We start from the raw sequence: 25,062 nt of genomic DNA, 5'->3' as shown, positions 1-25,062 counted from the left end.
TTGAATAATTTATTGCAGTGTTTAGATGTAATACTAAGGCGACTTTCCATAAATTCATCTGAATGGAATCCAGACGATAAGTCAGAGAACCCTACTATGACACTGCTATCTTCTCCTGTGTAAATCAAATACTCCGCTTATATTAAAATCTTAGGTTAATGTTGACTGTACATATCAATTGCTTGAACGCAATGATGTATAGGGTCATGCACTCACAGGGGCAAGTACGACCATCTTCATTCGCTATTTGCATTCGTCACCGACAGCGTTATGAATGTTCCCGGGACAATTTGTTGAACACACTACACAGACTTATACGCAGTTGTGACAGCTGATGCTAACCGTAAGCAGGGCTTTATACTCGTCGTGGAATCGGTTAAATACTACATTGGAATGCAGATACTATCAAAGACACTTGTACCATTCATTGTGTTAGCCTTTGCACTCGTGCTAGCAGATACAAATGCCTCAACTCAGCACAGTAAGTCGAATTTCACGTATTCACACACAAACATACATTATTTCTTTTGTTAAAAATGTTATAGGATATAATAATGATATGGCACGCTATGGTGGGAGGTTTCATTATAAACTGTAATTTCCAGCTAATGACTTTCCCCCAAATAAACGATGTTGAAATTCAAACAAAGTTTGACGTAATAATCGAGGTATACAATAAGCAGATGTGTGAACTTTAGGGGGTTCATGATTATAGTCCATTTCTACAACATAACATAACTTAACGTATTTATTTTGATTTTGAATTACTATATCGTTTTTATATAATATGTAAGAGTGTATATCAATTAATTTATATTCTAATTGAAGTCAATATTCTGTTTTTATAAATTTCAGACGGCATGCGCACCAATCACAAGCATGCACTGCTTGGTGATTTGATGGCGAACTATACCAAGCACATTCGACCTGTACAGAATACGTCACATATTACCATGGTGACGTACGGACTTGCTATAAATCAGCTTATTGAATTTGTGAGTATGGGCACGAGTTATTACCCCCCCCCCTCCGCATGGTACAATAACTTTTGTGTACTATCCATTTAACGTCATTAATATTAATATTATTATTATTTTATAAGGGAATCGAGATTGTTCGTCTTTTCATGCAATAACTATACGCACCAGGCAGATTTAGGTACTCTTTCCACTCTCTGCCAGGTAGAGCCGCCTCACGGCAACACTCCGACGACCCCAGCTACAGCTATTGACTTCAGGGCAAGACTGTGCCTGCAGTTTAAAGCGCGGTGGTCGTCGCACTCGTTGTATACGTCGCTATGAGTCACCATATCGAACAGGACGCGGCACGACGACTGCCGCCCTTAAATATACCTTAATACAGAAACGCTGCGAATTCTAGTTATTAGTCAATAAAATCCACCAATCGGATTGCCGTTATCTGTGCTACACACAACTTTGCACCAATTACAACTCGTATCTACTTTATGTATCAAAGCCAATACTGTTATTAATCGTTGATACCGATCGCGTGGCTGGCCATATATGGTATTGACACAACTGTCTCCAGCTTGACGTCATTGTCGTCGCAACTGTGAGGTTCAAAATCAAGTGCGCGATTGTTTACTCGCATACCAGTATTCATCTCTAAACAAACCACGTATGCTTACATACCAATGTCAATAATGATAAATGACTCGACGCACGTTTTCGCTAATGATCGGACGGCATCTCCGAAGGTTCACATATATGTCACTTCTCCGGTCATGACCTCAAGCAATACAATTAGTAATTTTATGTCACAATAGCCAAAATACCCATGGTATACATTATCTTACAATGGACTAATATCACGACTAATTTCGGACACTGGCTAACAAAAGATGAAATTATAAGTGGTCTTATATTGAGAAATGTATTTAAGCTGCGTTGACTAATTTAGAATGTATTGAAAAGCTACACGTGTCTGACGGAAATATCGATATATTGATAGCAATCTACTGAGCAAATTACCCGCTCGATGAAACAAACAAAAGGAGAAAAAAAATGGCACATTTCAACCGCCACTTTCACGCCCTTCCTCGCTGTGCTGTCGTCAAGTTTGACCAAGTAAATGTTGTTCTTACTGCTTTTATGCCGACGTATTCTTCTTCATTGTGAATGTTAATTTGATCGTATGTACGGTATGAGCCGGACGGAAGGTTACGTGTAGTATGCGATGGTTTGCAAAATTGATGTACGGAAAAAGACTAATATATACGTCTGCCACGCCTGGCGTTGTCTCTTGTGCACTCACATATTAATTTGTTGAGGATTAAGACAAAATTTAGAGAAGTTTCAATCAGAAGAAAATCTCAGGAGTGTCAATAACTTTCCTAGATGCATTTGGTAGTATTAATAAAATGATGACACATTTACAACGACGGGATTTATATATTAGCTTAATTTTAGTTGAACTCCACATAAAGTTGTAGCGACCTTTCACATCTCATAATAAATCGACATTTGTTCTATATATTTAGCATAAACACTATAACTTCACTAGCCGATGTGACCTTCGAGAGAACCTAGGTTAAGGTCAACGATCGCGAGTGCTTGTTCTCAACCACAGTCAGCTGGCGCACACGTAATAATAAAATCAAATCTATGTTCTTCGTGTAATTAAGTGTTCGTATTTAAGGGATTTTCCATACAAAAACGACGAATTCAACCGAATTTTGTTATCGGTTGGTTTTATATTACCCCCAACGGATCGTATTTCTGTGAAAAGTTGGCATTTTTGTCCTGATTTTCGGAATCTGAAAAACGCGTTTCACAACTTGTCTCTTATTTAGTTTTATGCCGCATTCAAGATGGCGGCCCCATATAGTAAATATCGCATTTATATTATTATCACGTGTGTATCCTCAACCGAGCCGGGCGACGCTAAGATAGCGCATCATTACATAGCCACAACACGGAAGACGATGTATTAAAATTTTATTTAATTCTTCGCATTTCAGGTGGGAATAGAACAGTACATCGTGCTATCTGTATGGATTAGGCAGGTAAGAATATATACTTACGTGGTGTAGCTTACGTGTAGATATCAGCGTAAGTCCTTTGCGTACATACTCGTACTCACTGAAATAATCCCTTCTGCATGTGACAGTGGGGTCTGTAATACTCTAATTGTTTATAATTTTTTTCTGAATTCTTACCAGCGATGGCAAGACGAATTTCTATCATGGCAACAACACAGGTACGGCGGAATTGATCAAATAATCCTGCCCTCCTCGTTGGTATGGAAACCGGACATAAAACTATACAACAGGTAAACAGTGTACGCGTTATATAAATGGCAAATAATGTAGGCAATATAAGAAATATGAATTGACAATAGTCACTGTCACTGAGTCTGCCATGGTTATTTGCTAATCAAAGCATTATCTGTAAATGACGAAATTGAATGCTTAACTTAAAGCGGAGAAGTCGGCACCTGCGCATGCGTCAGATGGCCATAGCGTGTCATTGTTTACAAACAAGCGTCTACCGATGAGCCTTTGCGTTTTTAGCGTGTGTTGTTATCGTCGCTTGGGACTCAATTCTCGCGCGTGCGCAGGTGACGACCCTCCTGCTTTAATATAAATATAATCATTACAAGATTAATTCTTAAAATGTCACAGAATAGAATTAAACACATCGTCAAATCAATGATTAATTTATAAATTGAAATCGCTGTCAGCTGTGTCAGAATTCAACAATGGCTATAATGCTGTCAGATACTAGGAGTCATTGACCGACATCACAGTACAGCCAATGACGTCACAAATATCAGCCGGCTCTACGAAATAAGTTTATGTAAGGCGATAACCTTTCTATAATCACATGGCAAACGTCATTATGATAGAAATACCAGTGATCTTTCACACTAAACGTCTCGTCTGTAAATGACATACACCACGGTTAGTAATAAACTTTGCACGCACTCTCACACATAGTTGACATGGCACGTAATAATCTAGTCTCGTATATTAAATTCAATAACTCGCTTCCAATGAATATTCATAATTATAGTTCAGCAGTCTGTGTGTAAGCATGTGAATGCACGATTTTGATTGGCTGGGAAGTAGTTTTAATATTAGCTAGGTCTAAATACCTGATATACCAAGGTTTTCCGTGTTTGAAAGTAGGTCCCAAACGTCAACTGAAATCGACAAACATAATTTTGCTCAACGGACATAGTGCCTAATGAAGCGTGATTTGGGTTCAAAAAAGAAGCATGAGAATTACAGAATTACGCAAAAGACGCCAAAAATAACGTCTGAAATGGCTAGCTCGTAAAAATGCATGAGACGATCATCATACTTGACCATTGTCGTAACTCATGTTATTAACGCTTATTTTTCCAGTGTTTCGTATAGTATCGTAGAGGAGGTATTAAGTATGGATGAAAATAACGTCATCGTCAGTTCGAATGGATCCGTATTCTGGATGGCGCCCGCTAGAGTTAAAGCTTCTTGTCTTATGGACGTATACTACTACCCGTTCGACGAACAGACATGCTATTTGAAATTTGGTCCCTGGGCTTATGATACACGAATGGTACAAATGGTTAGTGACCTGGGTCACGTGGACCTTAACGACTACGCCAACAATATGGAATGGGATTTGGCTGACACACTTGCAGAGGAACACGAGGTGTACTACGGTTGTTGCCCGGATGCACCATTCTCTGACGTCACGTTCATTTTATTTTTTCACAGACACCCTATGTTTTACGGATTTAATTATCTTTTTCCAAATTTACTGATCTCGGCTTCCACTTTGGTTGGTTTTTGTCTGCCAGCTGAGTCAGGAGAGAAGATTACTCTCTGCATCACTAATTTATTATCGTTGATATTCTTCCATCTGATGATAGTACAAGGAATGCCGCCCATTGCCGGTGGAATTCCCGTAATTGGTATGCAAATTTATGAATTCTGTCATAGATGTATGAAGTACGCATGCTCGAGAAATTAAAGGTTTTGGTGATTGTTGCAATGGCTTGGGTGATTTCATTTCATAGAAGAGCAGCAATTTGTTGTCTTAACAATTAATCCTTACATTTGCTACTGAATCTGAAGCATTCATTTTTAAACCGGAAAAAGCTAGTAAAAATCTAATGAATTACATATTTATAAGTACAAAAATAAGCACGACGTTGGGTTCATTATTGGCGATGTGTTGTATTAAAGACAGTACACTTAATCTTAATACATAACTTTATATATATATATATATATATATATATATATATATATATATATATATATATATATATATATATAAATTCAACATAACTTTATTTTAAATTCACAGCACAACATTTTGCTGCGATGATATCAATGGTGGGCGGATCATGTCTTACGTCAGTGGTTGTGTTGAATATCCATTATGATCAATCAGAAACCAAGGAAGTACCAGCATGGTTGAAGACAATCCTCTTCAAATACGTAGCCCCATTAGTGTGCCTTCAGCGCAAAAGAAAGTACTTCCCTTCACTACAGCCTATGGATGAATATGGCAGTAAAATACGCGAGAGCCTGGCTCCAATACGACCGCTGTCCGTGAATTCCTATTCTCTGCTTAAGCTACAGGACAAAAAAACCTCGTCATTCGGAAAGTCGGAAGAAACTTTAGACCAGATTTTACGCGAAGTGCACTATTTGAATTTCATGGTGAAAGAAAAAAATGAGCGACAAAAGATTATCAGGGAATGGCACCACGTGGCAAAAATTGTCGACCGAATGATGATGCTGATATGTGCTTGTTACGTATTGGTTGTATCAGCTGTGCTTTATGGTAGAGCACGTGATATATACTGAGATGTTGCCCAGCAGACACGTGCCGAACACGTGATATATACGAGGTATGGACTTGCCAAGGTTGTGCCATAACGATATAAATACTTGGGTATAGCATGGCGATGACGTGCCCTGTATGACGTGAGAGGAAACTAGTCTCTAAAAACACTAAGAAGCCATTCGTTTAATGCACCGTTTCAAATTTACTACCATTGACGTCTGTATAGAATGTCTAAAGTAGTATAAGCTGTTTTATAGTTTTTTTTGCACATGCAATTTACGTGCACAACAATTACAATTTAATCATTTTTTTACAGAATATAATGTGCGTTTCTATCGCAATAATGAGCATATTTTATGAAGTGAGTTCAATATATAGAACAACGTAAAGTCTCAATATATACGAGATAGTATTACACAAATAAATATATCCATAAGCATTTTATAGAGTCACTAAACTTTTTTTTAAACTTTTTCATATTCAGGCAGTGAGTGCTCAGCAAAAACGCATAAATGTATTTCACATTTTTAAATTTAATGCCAATGACCGACAGAATTCCCAAGAGCTCAATCTTTCTGACAGATTGCTGATCCGAGATGGCGAAAAATCAGCCTTAGGAACGGATATGAAGAACACGTGCAGTGAGGTTAATGAACGTTCTAATGAAATGGCTTCCATGCAAGCGTCTAACAAGCATTTGCATTCTCAAGGGTAACTGATAGTTCCTCAATCTGCAAAGGAAAAAAAATATTTTACGATTTGGTGAGATTGCAGAATCAGCAGATGAAGAACGTATACTACGGACATGTATTGGAAAATGCTTATTATCACAACTCTTTTTTAAGTGCTTTTACTAGAAACACATATTTTAAAGTGTTTCCACTAGAAATATACTAGAAGTGCGTTAATTATCGAAGAACTTTCAAAAGTGCTTTCACTGGACACACATATAAAAATTGTCTTCACCATGATGTATGCTTTCACGCAAAACACAATCTGGTTATTGAAAAGTGCTTGTAAGAGACACATTTTGAAATGTATTTCCACAGATAACATGAACAAAAATCATCATTATTATCATTTCGGTTGTTGTTGAACATGCTATCTGTCTACATACTGATAATATGAGTCAACTGTTGAATGAGCTTGCCAACGACACAAGTTAAAACTTACTTGAACACACAACATATAATAGTGTTCATCTTGCAAACGTCCGTCACAGAAGGTATCTCAAAAAGAAGTAACAACCTAAATTAATGTTTTCATATTGTATTGTATTCGTAACATTTCTAAATATTTATGTATTATTAGAGACTTTAAGGGCTCGTTCAGAATATACGCAAATTTCTACAGGTGTGTGGTAATCACCGTACTAGATGGGATTCAACATTGAGGTACCACCAACAGAACAATAGCTACGAAGGAAAACAAATATATTGATTAGATACAGGGAATTAAGGCCTGTCTAGTCATCCAGTTTACTAACTAGGGCATGTTTAATTTCATCGGTTACGAAACTTACGATATGTACATGGTATATGCACACATGAATATATAAAGCTGTTCATGATTGAAAATACTAATCGATACATTTATCGTTACAATCACAGTATGTCTGCTGACATTATTGGCGCGTGTGACTATTGTTTCTAATAAATATACAGTTGACAATAAGCATTGTGGCTATTATAGATCGTACATTTATTACATATTTATGGTGTGGTGTTTTTACGTTGAAACATTGCGTGTGTATTTGTTTTCTGAAATTCTTCAAAATAATTAAAAGAATAGTGTTTTAGTTACTTATATGAACTTGTGTAAACGTTGTATATATATATATATGTACATACACTTATGTATAGTCGGGAGTTTTAGGTTGAAACTTTCTATGTGTGTTTGTTTCAAAGAAAAGTGGTTTAGTTACTCTTATGAATACAAATGTGTCTAATACATTAGCTCGTCGTGAAATATTTATAGTCTGATGTTTGTGTCTAAAAATCATTGGTTATTTTGCTTTCTGAATTTACAAATTGAATAATTTTCGGGAAAAAATCTTAAAATCACGTATGAGACTATACAACTATTTCCTGAAGGTAATGTCATGGTAATCTTAGTACGCGTTAAATTACGTCATCTTTGTGGTTGTCTAGTTTAGTCAATGACATATATACCATAATGTTTATTACGAGTCACCAGTTCTTTTAACTCAATTTAGGGAGTTACTGAATTTTTCCATATTAATGTTGGGCTGCAGCAGGGTTCTGTTATTTCACCTTTACTGTTTTGCTTTTACATAAATGACCTTAAGAGTGCCCTCCAACAAGGACGGGAATCAGTTGTGTATATAAATACTTTAAAACTTTTTTATTTGTTATATGCGGATGATTTGGTGTTGTTCAGCAGCACACCTGTTGGATTACAAAGATTACTTAATAACTTAGTGGATTATTGTCTAAAATGGAGACTGAATATTAATCTGAAAAAATCAAAAATAATTGTTTTCCGAAAAGGGGGTCGTCTGAAAAAATATGAAAAATGGTGTCTGAGGGGTAAAGAAATTGAAATTGTAGCAAAATATAATTATTTAGGCATAGTTTTTTCGAGTTCGGGAAAATGGTTTCAAACACAGAAAGATATCTCGGCGCGAGCTAGAAAAGCACTATTTTGTTTGGAAAAAAACATTATGAGGTTGGGGGGACTGCAGCCTGATCTTGCATGCAAAGTATTTGACTGTAAAATATTGCCAATTTTGTTATACGGTAGTTGTGTGTGGGGAATGCGGGGTGTAATAGCTGACATAGAAAAAGTACAAAATAAGTTTTGTAAATTTCTATTGAGAGTTAGTTTCAACGCTTCCAATGCTGCAGTAAGGGGTGAATTAGGAAGACACTCAGTTAGAGTCTATGTTAATATTGAAATGGTTAGATTTTGGCTGAAACTGATTCAAGAGAATGGCCCAACCATTTTAAAGGAATGTTATAATTATCTATACCATAGAGCAGAAGGGGGTCTAGGTGTTGGGCTTTAGAGGTAAAAAATATTTTATGTACATCTGGTTATGGACATGTTTGGTATGAACAAAGAATTGATAATAGCGAGATGTTCTTCAGTGAATTTAAAATAAGATGCTTTGATATATCTAGACAGAATTGGTGTGCAGAAATTAATAAAAATGTAAAGCTTCAAACATATTGCATGTTTAAACAAGATTTAATATATGATTTAATATATAATATACTGCTATTTCGTTGGCTACTCCTATCTATTCATGTGCTATAACTAGACTTAGAATTTCCTGTCATCCCCTAGAAATTGAAAATGGTAGAACATTGGGTATTCCACGTGACCAAAGATTATGTCTATTTGGTTGCAGGGTCACAGAGGACGAATATCATTTTACTATGGTTTGTCCAAAATATGAAGCACTTAGACAAAAATTCTTACCAAAATATTATTTTTCACCACCAACCAAGATGAAATTCATTGCATTGCTACAGAGTACTAACTCGTATATTTTACTAAGTTTGGGTAAATATTTGTTTAAGAGTTTTCATTACAGAGAAACTGAAATGGAAGTATGATTTGAAGTATATGTATCTTGTAATTTTAAAGCGACCGTGTGTAATTTAAGTTTTGAAATGTAACAGTACTTTAGGCCATATAGTGCGGAATAAAGAAAATAAAAATAAAAATAAAAAAATAAAAAACTCAATTTTGTTAGAACTGCTTTTGTTAGTACTGCTTGACACATTTATTTCCCCGTAAAACACTTTTTTTATTTTGAAAAAGTGTACATTTACAATGTTCTTAATTTTCACCAAAAATTCTTTTAATTACTCCAACAAACACTTTCCCAAATTTAATATACACTACTGTTTTGAATTGGAAACTATTTTGTTTTATTAAAATCAATACAAGAAATTATAACGCAAGTCATCCAATGTTTTGCTTTAACGAGGCAACATGATAAAGCAAATATTTAAATTAAATCTGAAATTCTAACCTACATATATTCTAGTGCGATCTACTATGTTTCCACCATGTTGGAAAATAAATGTTTTTATTTAAATCAGTGCAAGATACAAGACAAGTCGTTCGATTTTTTACGCCAACAAAGCAACGTGACACAGCAAATATGCAAAGACCGTGTTTTGTGAAATCTACAAAAAGACGTTCATGGAGACAGTTTTATTGTTACCTGATTTGAAAAATGTCGCTTCTGAACTTCTGACCTACATTTTACGTGGATGTGTGGTCTCCTTTTGGTTTGATTTTGATCACCTCCCTAATGAATACCATGAAAGTGCTCCCAGGATGTCAGGTAGGCAGTGAGCATGTTACGAATATTGGTTTTGCTGATGGCTTGACCTGTCCATTTGTTTACGAGAACGCAGTGACCTTTCTAATCATTATTTTGGAACATTTTCATATATATAATGCTTTAGAATTACATAATTGAGAAAAACAGGGACAATTTGGCTTGGTGAGTGGAAAAACGATAAATTATTTGGCATCAACTAGCCAGGTGAGCCCATTGAAATTGTTGGTGTTTATGTATTATATAACACCAAATGGGGAGCAAAATCAAATTAAATTAAACCATTAGAGAATTTAGAAACAACTCAACATTTCAATATTTCAAACGCAAGTAAAAACCGTATTAAAAGTAACAAACGCCCGGGTTTGTGCGCACATATATGATTTATGTAATTATTACGTTATTCCATCTAAATTGACACTGGGATAGACCCTTTTCATAAGTCGAGCGCCCTCAAACACTTTCTGTTTCAGAGAGATCCCAGTAGGTATAGAAACTCCACTGCCCCCATAAACAGTCACAGCAGCTACCCAGGAAGTACTGTTTTAAAGGTAAAAACGTTGTGAATTTTGACCTTATTTCTATTTTGACCCAGAGTTAAGCTGAAAGTTGAAGTCTACAACATGTGTATAAGGTTTTCATGATTGGTTTGTGTGTATTTTTTGCAAAAAGTCATATGGAAAAACAAAACAAAAAACATTGACCACTGTCTGCCATAGAGTACATCTGTAAACCGAATTTGGGGCAATATCAATGTTTTTTCTTTTATACTGAAAAATACGTGCCTAAAACTGATTTTGTATTTAAGGTACATTAAGGTAGTTCTTTCACTTTGTTTGTGTATTTGTAAGATGGGGTATCTTGCTAACAGCCAAAACATACGTCACTTTCATCAACAAATCACACAACATAAGCAGAAAAGCATTACCAGAAATAGTGTAATGCATAGATGAATAAATGTATCATGATAACTATTACATGATAATAATTTTGACATTTCAACCTCATTTATTAAAATAAATGCCTTACTTGTGACTTACATTACGAGAAATCGTAGTTCAAGCTGTCAATTTCATTGGTAGGCAACGTGTTATAACGCCCTCACTAAAAAACACAGGTGGCGCTGGTCAGCAGGTTTGCGGCGATCTGCGTGTCAATGACTTTGAACAGAGCTAACACATGACGATGAGGGCACTGTTAGCGCAAGGGTGCTCATATTGACATGTTCATTACGCAAAGCCAGAAAATAGATAGTAAAAATTGTATGCACAAATCATCGTAATCGACACGAATCTTTATTTTTCGTTAGTTATACTGTTTCTTTTAGTTTGACGTTAAAAGACGTGACAGGTCGTGAATACTATCATCACGAATTTTGTTATTCACCCAAGCACAATAAGAAGGTGCAATTGCGATTAGAAAATCTCAAATTGTTAAATTATCAATTTTACCAACATTTCAAAATATTATACATGCAAAATATTAACCCAAAGCCGTTCAAATTTAGGTGTTCTAAAAGTCCTTATAAGGGGTTGGGATTACACCTATGTAATTGTGAAACATGTACATTAGTCTTGTACTGTTTGTTTGTAGATAGTGATTTTATAATACAAAATAACAAAAACGCAGAGAAAATATAACTGAACCGCATGGTGAACATCAGGCATACAATTATCATATTCGTTAGCAAGTTTTTTTTCGGTATTTCCTGAAAAGAATGTTTATGAATAGAATATAATGATCGTGACATCAAATATTTAGTGTCATTGTGTGGAAACAGTTTGTACTATTACGTATGGGTGAGTGTCAAGTCGTACCACACTGTGCTCTTTTATATAATATGGCAGTCCACTCTTATTTGAACACACCAGGCTCATTCAGGAATTCAATGCTTCATTAATGTTTAATTTTAAAAATTTAATAATAACTTTTGATTTTAGGAAAAATAAATGACCTACTGATAAATAACGTTTAGTACAGATTATTATCCTTAATTTATGCATTGAAAAAGTAATTCTGCACAATGTAAAAATGTTTTTTTTCTCCCCCGTTGTTAAATTGCATACAGAGTAGAGTGTAATAGATACGCCCTATCCCAGGGACTTTCAAAATTACTAGCTTCTTGTCTAGGAGCGAACTCTGATTATTTTTATTGGACTGTATCTTATAACTAGTGCGTATATTGAATTGATTGATCTATATGTGTTCCAATTTGTTCGATTTTTTCAAATGACTGGACACGCCTAAAGAAGAGATGTAGTAATTTCGTCTTATTTGCCTGACTTGTAACCGTGATATATCCAAGCACAGAAAATAATAATTGCTTAGAGCAGAATAATGTAACAAATGAGCACACACAAATAATGTTAAAGTTAGTCAAAAATGCTCCGAATACAATCTGCTGTGTTGAATTGAATTATACATAATCAAAGGTTGTGAAATCAATTCATAGTGTTTTAAGACAGGACAATTCTTAGATTATTCCACGCCTCGCACATTATGTCGTGCAGTGTGCGTTCGTTCATTATGAGCCACCGAGAAGTACATTATTGTCAAATATTGTTGTTCGATATTCCATACTGTAGATTAAATAGGATTATAATTTATCAAAAACTAAAAATGTTGAGTTTGCAGAACATACAGCAGATTCGATAGATAAAAAAGAGAAAAAAACACTAATACACGCATGTGCAGTGATTATTATCGTACGTACGAAAACAACCAATGCGCATGCGTATTTCATTATTTTCCTCCAACGAATACTACAAAATATCGTTTTACGTTCATAATAAATCACAATAAAATGTACTTTTAAATGTACAGTATCAAACAACAATATTATAATATTACCTTTTCTCGTCCATATTGCAACTTATTAGACATAGTCGTGCACGTACATGGACATATAGATACAATTGCATAGGTCTAATGGGTTTATTATTAGGTGACTATGGTAGGTAGATGAGTATTTCATATTTGCATATAACAAGACAAATTTAATTTGTAATTGTCGCTAAAGTGATTCACTTCAAACAGTTAATATTAATATATATATATATATATAATCGTAGATGAAGTGTTTTCCAACGATGACATCAGAAGACACGAGTGATTACATCGATAATGTTTTATCAACCCAGGCCGTAGGCAAGGATTGCGCTATGTAATATAACCGAGCACACTCAAACATCTAACACCAAACATGTGGTATTATGTTTAACATTATTCATTCATTCATTCATTCATTCGTTCATTCGTTCTTTTATGCGGGAGCGCATGGTGACAAGTAATATGACGTTAGTTAGTCATTACTACACTTACGACACGCCATGGGTATAAGAGCAGAGGCAAACATATAATCTGTACAACAAACCATCGTGTTCCCAATATTACAGTTCATCTCAGAAAACACTTGTTAGCAATTGTAACTATTACACATAGACAAAACATAGTAATGCACCTATTAACCCCGTACACTGTCTTTCACTGCTTATCTATTTGTGATTAATTACTTGTTTCTTGAGTGGCCGGAAGGATATGTCAGATATCATCCGTTAACCATAATATCATTGCCTGTGATAATCTTCATATGTATCATGTTTAAACTGACATGCATATTGTATACAAAGAGTACTAAGTGGCAGTGCCTTCTTAATATATTAGTAGTTGTTATGTGTCCATGACAACGTACATTTCCAATAATACAATTATACTTCATAAACTACAGCTAATTATATCGTTGCCATATTCAAGCACGGACAACACGCCTTGTATTGCAATTTAATTGCTTCACAAAATCCGTAAAATCTTTGTGAATTAATCAAAAGAAATTGTCAGCTGTTCGGATGGTTAACTCTTATCCTGTCAACCCTATTTTTTACATTGACTTAATCAGATAAGTGTCAAAGTAGAACCAACATATATATGGGAATATGTAGACTGTACATTAATATGACGTTGACTATAATTTTATCAAAAATAATATGACGGAGCGGTTCCTGGCAGCTGCATTTCACACATTACGTTCTAATCAATTATTTGATAACAAATTAATAAATATTTTTGTTATAAATTTAATCATATCCATTTAATTATATGTTAACTCTCGAAAACATGTATGTATGTATTGGACAATGAGTCGATCACGTGCATCTTCTGAAGACATACACAGCACATTATGTCACTTCCATAACAATATAATAGAGATGCATCAACCAATATTGTGAAAACATCATATATATGGGAATATGTAGACTGTAATATGTAGACTGTCTGAAATTGTACAAATATATTATTATTATGTAGTCCACTATATATGTGTCAGAATACTGTCATGCTTTCATTAATTCATCGACCTCTTACACCACAATCCCCTAGACATGTATAGTGTTGAATAGTATGGTATTAATAATTTGGAAACTGTCTAGGTAGTTATAATGGCATGACTGTGTTTTACAGCTCTGGGGATAAAAAAAGAAAAATGAAATATAACAAACCATGTTATAAATATCGAAACGACCGTGCATTGTATTAACGCCCAACGCGACTATATAATCAGTGATCCGCAGCATAGTTTCCAGAACGAGGCGAAACACAAAGCATCGTGGGAATAAACATACATTCGTACTTGGGTGATGTATAAAGCCAAGCATGTATACATGAATTATTGAGAATAAATATTTTTTTTTTGAACATGCTGCTTGTTTTCAATTTTCAACAACATGTTACGTAATGTTTTACATTAATTAAAACCGCCTAAAATTTGTTATTTTGAGTGAAAAAAGTACCAAAATATATGTACACCAAATGCAAGATAACTTCACAATAAAACCGCTTTAGTCATGTCTGGTAAATATGTCAATTTTAAATTATACTGAACTAAATAAAATTTCATACAACAATTTGTTTGAATCTTTTGTATTCTTTTGCATATTCTTTACATTAGTTAGTTACATTGTTATTAGCCCAATTAATTGTTTTGTTATTTTTACAGCTAGTCACTAAATTTGAAATTACAAACAATTTATTTGTTTTTAAACAAATGTTGACTCAACTACAAATATAGACCCATCGTTTCATTTCAAACAACTTAAAATTAATATGACAACCTTCATCGAACATGGTGGTCCAACAGCTAACAGCATTAATCAGTAAAATATAAAATTTCGTCATCACCATTTATACGTATATAAGAGGGCACTTCCCTTAATGAGAAATGTCAAACTTTAATGATTGAAACATAATTTATCGTCGAATTATTTGCCATAAAACGATAATTTACTCTGGTCGGCTCAAAATTATGAAACTATTTTTTGCTTAGCGATAATTGTTATGAACCACGGCAATGATCGTATAACAGTTAATTAAGATTTTCAGTTCAGACTTGTTATAGGTACAATTTGTGAAAAATATCGTAATAATATCGAAACCAAATGGAATTCAATTTAGAATATTACAGACATATTAAAGTACAGTGAAATAATAACTCACGTTTGCGAAGGCAATGTCACGATTTGTTGCCTAACCATAATAACGTATACTGAATCAATGCCCTAACCGTCTGTGCCAATGTCTGACCAAACTTGTATATTAGAGCTGAGATTGTGAATCATGGATCAGGCAACATTTCTTGAAAATAAACGTGGTCGCATGACTAGGTCATCAAAGTGGGTGGAGGTTATTTCATTGAAATATTATGTCTTTCATACTAATTACATATTAAATATATATTTGAAAAGGACAGCCCAAGAGTCTTCGATTTATTTATAACAGAAATGTGGTGACATTTTAAGCTATGACGTCATCAATGTTATTATTACGTGAGCATGTAACTATTCCACTGGTTATTTGAGTTTAGAATTCCATAATAATTAGCCAATATTCTTCCAAATATACATTTGAAATGTTAATAGTACTATTACTATGTCACAAGTGAATATTTCGTTATTCTGACTGTTTTAGAAAATTCGGTTGGGATTTTCATTTACATAATTTACAAAATCATTTTAGGCGTGTTGATATATTTCAAACGATTTTGATTTCTGTATAATATGCGTTGAATTTTGACGGTTGGAAGTTTAAGCATAAGGTTTATGTCTGTTGTCTTAATATGTCAACACAGATTTGATTTTCTTTCGGAAATCACTAATTATTTCAAAGCCTAGAAGGGAGTGGATGAGATAGCGATAGTTTATGATGTGCATTGTAGTCGCACAGTAGTTCAGTTATGTAATATTATGTAATATACATTTTACTAGTTTACATTTCTATAGGAATTATAATGTATGGAGACCGGCATACTAGTAAACTATTTGGGATATTACTGGATACCAGCCAATTGAGTGACGGAATCAAAAGGAACGCTTGTCCACTGATTTGAAATGAAAATTGTCCTTTTTTTTAATTATAAAATGCAGACTTTTAAACTATTTATATTTGTTTTTTTGTTGACCAGCCAAGTGACTCCGCAGTTAAAGCAACTAGGGATATTGTATGCTTGGCAGCATCATATTGCTTTGACGCAACTTGTTTGTATGATTTCATGTATGGAATGTAATGATGTGATAATGAACAAATACATACATCTTTTCTTGTAATGAACTCAAACATGTGTAATATACAATTAAACATTTTACTCCTTGTTACTAGTATATTAGAATAGGAATATGTCGAAGTGGTCGTGAAGTACAACCAAGCAAACCCATTCGTACTCGATACAAATATTCTAGCATCAACAAATGGTTTTATTGTGCTATCCAAAGTGAATCAAATAGTTTAAATTTCGTTTGTTTACTTCTCGGCATAGTTCAAGTTTACTAGCAGAGTTTATCTGCTTACATGAGGTTGTTAACAGCGAGAAATTTACCGAGATGTTAATCACTCTGTGTAGTTATTCGTTAGACAGGGGAGGAATTCAATTCTGTCTATGTTGTAAAAACATTATTTAGAAACGTGATATCAGAAAAGGTCGTCCAAATTCCAAATTAAAGGTATTATAAACAACAACATCCAGCAGTGAATATGTTGTTTAAGGTAGAAGCCTACTCATAAATTAAAATACACAGAACATAAGGATACTGGCCTAAAAAATGGGGGTCACCAGCATTTTTTTTTTGAGAAATTGATGGTTGTATTTTAGTGGAAATTTGCTATTTTGACACTATTATAACACTTTACCACATGTTCCTATGGCAGAGATATTATGCAATATCTCAAAATCTAGTCTGGTGACGCAGGCTGAAAAAATAATTATTGTTAATGATGAAGTACGTTTTGTTGTTCTGAATTATTTAAAAAATCTGGGTTTTAAAAAGTTTCGAAAAATGCAAATTTTCTTTAACACTGTGTTCTATGGAATTGTTCTAAAATAGCAATTTTTAGGAAATATTAGGAGACGTTTCTCAAAATACTTAACTGTAACATACAGAATATTGCTATTTCATTGTACCATGGTTGTACATAATAAACTAATGAACATTGCCATGTGATTTATGACCAATTTTGTCGAAAATTATTACTACACTGTAAATTTATGTGTTTTAAAATATGAAACATTTTTGTCCCCACTTTAAAATCACTTTAAGTGATTTATAATTAAACACATTAAGCGTTTTTCTCAAAATCGCAAATGAGTTATTTTACAACACTACTGTTTTAAAATAAAACATTTTTTACTGTTTTGTGTTTATAATCCTGTCCCCACTTTAAAAACACTTAAAGTGTTTATAATCTGCATAATTGCGAGAAGTGTATGTTATGAAAACACTTTTAGCGGAACATTTCAGATATGTTTTTACCCATAACACATTAAAAACACATTTTTAAAAGTGTTTCCACCAGAAACATGTATATAAACGTGTTTTACTAGACACACATTTTGTAAAGTGTTTATAATCACGACGCGTAGAAAAATGTCTCAACCGAAGACATGTTTTAATAAAGTGATTTCACTAGCCACACATTGAAAAGAGTTTCCACCAGAAATATTTATTGAAAAAGTGTTTATCGTCGCAACACTTTGAACAGTAAAACACAATATTGACAAGTGTTCGTAACAGAGACACATTTGACACATTTTAAAATGTATTTACACTGATAACATGATGAAAAAATCATTAAAATTATTATTTCTGAAAACAAAATATATCAAATGATGCGTTTCATAATGAGGCACTTTGCACTATTGTACAGTAATCATAACAAACAATAAACAAACCACATAATCAAGTAAGAATGTAAGAATGTATTCATAAATATAAACATTAATAAAGTAAGTTCGAGTGTAACATTTAAGAAAAACAGACATGTATAAGTTTTGTAAAAGATATTATCAATCGCGTCAGTAATTGTGTTTACTTGTACTGAAATTCAAACCTTTCGTGAAACTGTGGATATAATACCCAAATATTTGCGAAAATTTACACTTCAAAACAGATGAGTAATTAACTGAAACGAACAATAACATCTTTGAACCCTTTCAGTAGTAACCCATAATAACAGACAAAATTAATTCCCAGCATTAGCAGTTTCATCTTGTTCGCTCCGATCGCTTCTCTTAAAATCTGGAAAAATATAATATTATCAAAATGCAGTGAGTAATGTTCAAATAATTATCATTATTGTTTCAAACGATATATGCGATATACAATGAAAATATTATTGTTGTTATAAACTAACGCGCATGTAATGAGAAGACGACAATATGACCACAAACGAATTGAACTGAAATTTCCTATTAAATTCTGCAACATTTTAATGATTTTATTTGGTAACTCAGATCTTGATCTGCAGGGTGCTGGCATGGACGTAATGTGGTATAAAATTCTCTGGCCTTGTAAATTCATGAACTTGAGTTTAATCAGTTATGCCGAACATATAGAAATGAATGGAGACTGCTGCAAATATCAACGTGGCACACAACTGCCGAAGCTGGCTTCATCAATTACACTTTCCTCACGCTTCGTAACAGAGTAACAATATCATCATACCTTCAGGTTTGTTTAGAATAACTTGCGGTTCTCTTCTTTCCTCAGAAAATCAAAAAAGACTTCATTCGGTTCAAGTTGTTATTGCGTCTTCAACGAATACGCCACTTGTCCACGTATACTCCCGATAGTATCATTCAATCATGACAGGACGTGCGCACGACACAAGTTACCATTACTTGAACACGCAACATACATTAATGTCAACCGTCGTTTACGAAAGATATCTCAAAATATTTGCAAAGAAGTAGCAAACTTATGTATTGTTCAATATTTGTTTTTATGTTGTATTTATTGTATTAATTACATTTCTAAATAACAATTGAATGGTTATGTATTATTAGAAGCTTAGAGGAGCTCGTTTAAATTAGGCGACAATTTGCACAGGTGTGTGATAATCACCATATTGGAGTTCAACACTGAAGCCCCGCCAATAGAATAAGAGCTGTAAAGAAATGGAATCTAATGATTAGGTCACAGGGCATAATTGCCTGTCCAACGCACCGTCGGCCAGCATACTAACTCGAACATTGATAACAACACCGTGCATGTTTAATTCCATCGGTTATTAAACTTGTGACAGGTACATGGTATGCACACTCACAAAATTCTAAAAACGGTAAATTTATCGCTACATGCACAGTATGAATTGCTGCCAATTTTTTTCCCAATAAATAAGTTCTGTGTCTATTATAGATGCAAACCGTAGACGGCATACAAAAGTGTCCTGTATATAATCGGGTGTTTTAGGATAAATCATTGCATGTTTGTTTGTTTTCTGAAGTGCCTCAAAATAAAACAGTTTCAAAGAAAAGTGATTTAGTTACTGTTACTGTTAATTACAACAGTATGTTTTCAATTAAAACGGTGTGTTTTAATGAAGAACATGAAAGTGCTCCCGAGATTCACAGTATAGGCTTCTACCTTAATAGATCATTTGATATATCATAGTGGTTAGTGATAAATAAATGTTCCATGGTGTGTTTTGCTATTTTAGCATACGAACGTGCTGTGTAGTCATATTATTCGTAAAAAATAATAACAATAATAATAATAATAATAATAATAACAAAACTCTACAATCCGTGTTCTGTGTCAAAGCAGAATATGCAGAAATGATGGGAAAGTTTAGTAACTTATCGCACGGAGTTCGTCTTTCTGTTCTTCGCCGTCATTAACATCGTAAATAGTTTCATACCGAGGACCAATTGAGGAATGAACATACATTGAGTGTGGATATACTACCATGTTTCCTCTTTGAAACGCGAATTATACGGTCATTATGTGTTGTTACTCACGTCTAATACTCACCTAGGTGGCAGCACTTCCTAGTTTTCAACAAAAAATACGAATTTAAAAAATATCAGTATCTAAAGAATTGCAAAAGAAGCACTTGCATCAACAAATATTTTGAAAACAACATATATATGGGAATATGTAGACTGTACATTAATATGAATTATACAATGTAAACATCAAACAATGTCAAAGCTACAAATATCGCGATATGCTACATCCATACCATAGTATATTTATGGACCATCAGTGTGTGTTTTTTATAATATAATCCACCATGATATTTTTTGAGCTGTAAAAATTCATGCTGATTAAAGCTTGATTGGTTCTATTTCGTGAACATTTCTTTCGAACAAATAGATTCACTAGAATACATTTTAGTGGTATATCATGAGGTGCCAAACATTTAGTGCTAAGACTTTTTGGCATACTTCTAATAAACTTCGTGAACTCAGAAATGAAAGCCAATGGGTTCGTGGTTTCTTGATGATTCAGTAGTTTAGTATCAGTGCTTTAGGCAAATATTATATAGTCTGTGAAATCGTACAAATATATTATTATGTAGTCCACTATATATGTGTCAGAATACTGTCATGCTTACGGGCGCATGAGTTTATTAATTCATCGACCTGTTACATCCCAATCCCCTAGACATGTATAGTGTTGAATAGTATGGTATTAATATTTTAGGAACTGTCTAGATAGTTATGGCACGACTGTGTTTCACAGCTCTGAGGCTGACAAAAGAAATGTAAAAAAACATGTTATAAATATCGAAACGACCGTGCATTGTATTAACGCCCAACGCGACTATATAATCAATGATCCGCAGCATAGTTTGCAGAACGAAGCGAAACACAAAGCATCATGGGAATTAACACACATTCATATTTGGGTGATGTATAAAACCAAACATGTATACATGAAATATTGAGAATAAATAATGTTTTCAACCATATTTTACGTAAGGTTTTGCATAACCAAAACCGCTTAATATTTGTTATTTTGAGTGATAAGTACCAAAATGTATGTACGCCAAATGCAAGGTAACTTCACAATAAAACCGCTTTAGTTATCTCCGGTAAGTATGGTAATTTTGAATTATACTGAATTTTATTGCGTACAATTGTTTTAAATCTTTTGTATTCTTTTGCATGTTCTTTGCATGCTGTTATTAGACCAATTGATTATTTTATTATACTTCTTCAGTTAATCACAAAACTCCAACAACTAACCCCATTAATCAATAAAATGATAAATGTGTCGACATAAAATATCGTCATCATCATTCACAAGCAGCACAAGCCACTATGGATAGGGAATGATAGACAGCATTTCAATTGCAAAACCGCTTTTGTCATTTCTTGTACATAAGGCAATTTTAAATCACACTGAACTAAATAAAATGTTATACAACTGTTTGTTTGAATCTTTTGTATTCCTTTGCATATTTTTTACAAGTTGCTTTTAGACCAATTAAGGTAAAGATGCAGGTTCGCGGGCACTAGGAGTGAACATGTTGTGTTGTTGTTTTTTTGCTTTTTCTACCCAGACAGTCCTGACTGAATAGTGTAAACATTTCAGAGCATTATCAATGCTGGAACATACTTAATAAACGATTTTAAAATATAGGCGACCGAGACACGCGTATGTGATTAAAAGTCCCAAAAGTTTATTTACGTTGCTTTTTGATTGACAAGTCACTGTTGAAGTTATATGCAAATGTAGTCCAGTCAATTTATGGTTTGACCCATCACAAATTGCAACATAAATAATTTCCTCACAATACATTCCGGGGAGGTGCCTAGATTGACATACTTAAAGTCTAGGAAAATCTAGGCTTCCGAAATATACTTAATTTGCATATATTCAAAATGATCATTTGATGCATTTTTGCAACATGGAAAATATAACTATTAGGACATATCTGTAATTCTAGATTACATTTTTTAGATATTCAAGTTGCTGTGATATGGTTTGGTGTGTGTGAATGTATGTGATTGTGAAACATTTGATTGAATAAAAATTCCATTTACATAAATCCAATATGGCCGTCGAAATAGAATCATATAAATGGGCAACCCAGGGGGGCCCTCCGAGTCTGTTACTCGTAATGAATCCGTGAGCCATGCCGTGGGATGAAGGGGTAACATCGATCCTACCTACCCGATGTTCACCCCCCCCCCTCCCCACCCTCGAACCTGAAACAGTCACTCTCGGTAAGTCGTAACTTCTGGGATCCAGAGTCCCATTCACATTCATGCGTCACATTCGGTACTGCTTTGGATCCCGTCGAGTCCTGGACGTAGTGGGGAACGCACAGACGGTGTTGATGGGCAGATCTTGGTACTCTGCGAGATTGAGGCCTAAGTCCTTAGGGTAGGTAAATTTTATGCTCAACCTTTTCAGCTGGACCAAGCGCTACCCGATCGAGCAGTGTTCAAATCTTGCACCCCAATCGAATCTTTCGGTCCCTCCTCCTACCCTGGTACCATGTTTTTTTGGGGGAAAGGGTGTGACCGTGTCCATGGAATATTTTGACCGGTTAGTCGGTAACAATTCACGCAATGAGAGCAAAGTGGCGACCCTCAACATTTGAGTTGTGGCCAGCCCACTTGAATGAATTGTTTTGCGCCGCCAGCACTATGAAGTCTCAATGACGGACCGCACCAGCCTCCTAGACCAACAGACACAGCCATTGGTAGGACACCTTGCGGCTAAGCAGAATATCCTGCAGTGTCATCTGGCTCTTGTGGCAGGGGCTGCCTCTGTACAGTGGAGTGCGGTTTTGGCCATTTTTAACTAGGCGCACCACCGCCTCAGTTATGCAGACTGGACCTCCCCTCTTCTTTTTTGAGGATGGAAGGAGCAGTCTTGGTGCTTCGGGATCCCACTGACCAGTTGGTACAGGTGAGATCAGTTTGACTTCTGCCAAGGGCAAGCGGTAAGGGAGGTCACCTACCCAGCTTGCAGAGGAAGCAGGTTTGATGCTTCTGCTTGCGACAAGGGAGATGGGCATATGTTCGGCGGGAGTCAGAACCTATCAACTTCTACAGGCCTTACAATGTCTCACCTTGGTGGAGGAGAGATCACCCTGATGTAGAACCGCCGAACCCACACATCTCTGTCGCACTAATTGCGTTGGTGTATTCCGGTTCGCAGGTAGCACGTAACCTATCTCTGGATTTTCCAGGTTGCAATACAAGGTTACAATATCCTGCTGCAATCCCCACCCCCTGGCGCCAGCCTCCGTTCGGGGCACTACTAGGGGACCCCCGCAAAGTGGGAGCAATCCAACAGGAGCTAGATAGTTTGCTTACAAAAGGCGCTATACAGAGGATAGGGGACCCGGCGTTATGTCCGGGTTCTACTCGCAAGTATTGGTGGTTCCAAAGACTACAACTTAGACTACAGGTGGTTGTGCCCCGTTCTGGACTTAAGCTAAATCAGTATGAGCTTCCCGGAAACGCCAAACACCATATTATGCTCTGTTTCTACTGGTTAGCGTTGCTGGATTTGAGCGATACTATGCGCATATACTGATACAGTGAGTCAGCGACTCCCTCAATTCAGATGGGCCAAGTAGTGCGACTGCTGCACCGGTACACATCACATCGCTACACATCAACATGAACCTAGATGGCTGGTTGCTACACAACCGAACAAGGGGTCATTAGTCAAACAGTAAGGCTAACACAATATTTTCTAGACCATTTGTGCTTCCTAGTAAATCGAATAAGTCCCACCCTCAGCCAACATAACAGTTGGTGTTCCTGGCCCGGGAGCTTGGTACGGTCGCCGCAGGCCCGTTGCCTAAATGACCTAGCCAAACGCCTAGTCAACATTCCCTCTGTATCCCTTTGTGAATAATCGGGATGATGTCAGCGGTTAGCAGGGTAGTTACTCCAGGCCGCCCATTACAGCGTATTTTTGTTGTAACACCAGGCTCACTTACAGAAACTGGAGGGACAAGTAACACTTTCGGTCCAAATGAGGGATGCCTTGCCCTGGTGGTCGGCAATTGCCAACCTCAGACAGGGGGTCCTCTTGGACCCACACGCCATGGCTATGACTCTGGGACGGATGTCTTCCTCACATGTTCAGAACTGCCATATCAAATGGCTCGAACTGAAAGAAGAGCGCTTAGCACTATTTCACTTTCTACCCATAGTTCAAGACCACAGAGTCTTGCTTCACATGAACAACACAGCGATGGTCTGCTATATCTACAAGGAGTGGATGAACAGTTCCCCATTGTTGTCAGTCCTAGCAGAGCAAATTATCCTTGGCACCTGGAATACAATGTGGAGCTAGCCGCACACCACCTTCTAGGGGCGAGAAACAGTCAAGCGAACACCTTCTCATGGCGGCTCCGTCTCCAGAACGCGAAGTGACGGATAACCTTAATTGGTAACCTCCAGACTGTCTCAGCCATGGGACGGTCCAAGGTTAGACCTATTCACCACACCCCGGAATGCCAAGCTCCCAACGTACAGGATACTCCTGCCGACTCCAGGAGCCTGGGACAGGGACACTTTGTCGATCCCGTTGACCCATATGGATGTTTACGCCTTTCCTCCCTTCCCGCTATTCACCTGGTACTGGAGAAACTTCGACAAGAGTGCATCCGCACTTTGACGCTAGTGGCGTTTAATGGGCC

At 35.6% G+C, this 25,062-nt stretch overlaps 1 protein-coding gene across 1 annotated transcript; it reads left to right on the top strand.

Annotated features, from left to right (window-relative positions):
* Window positions 1-393: 393 nt before the first annotated feature.
* LOC100366969 (neuronal acetylcholine receptor subunit alpha-10-like) lies at window positions 394-5,824 on the top strand. The gene is made up of 6 exons (XM_002735985.2): window positions 394-481; window positions 856-995; window positions 2,981-3,025; window positions 3,182-3,291; window positions 4,370-4,920; window positions 5,319-5,824. The coding sequence occupies exons 1-6, from the start codon at window positions 394-396 to the stop codon at window positions 5,822-5,824; spliced, it is 1,440 nt and encodes a 479-aa protein (XP_002736031.2).
* The last annotated feature ends 19,238 nt before the right edge of the window (window positions 5,825-25,062 follow it).

The sequence above is a fragment of the Saccoglossus kowalevskii genome, chromosome 19, assembly GCF_978046115.1.
Source record: "Saccoglossus kowalevskii chromosome 19, keSacKowa6.1, whole genome shotgun sequence".
Taxonomy (NCBI): Eukaryota; Metazoa; Hemichordata; class Enteropneusta; family Harrimaniidae; genus Saccoglossus; species Saccoglossus kowalevskii.
Note: the sequence above shows the minus strand (reverse complement) of the source record. Positions and strands in the feature narration are given on the sequence as shown.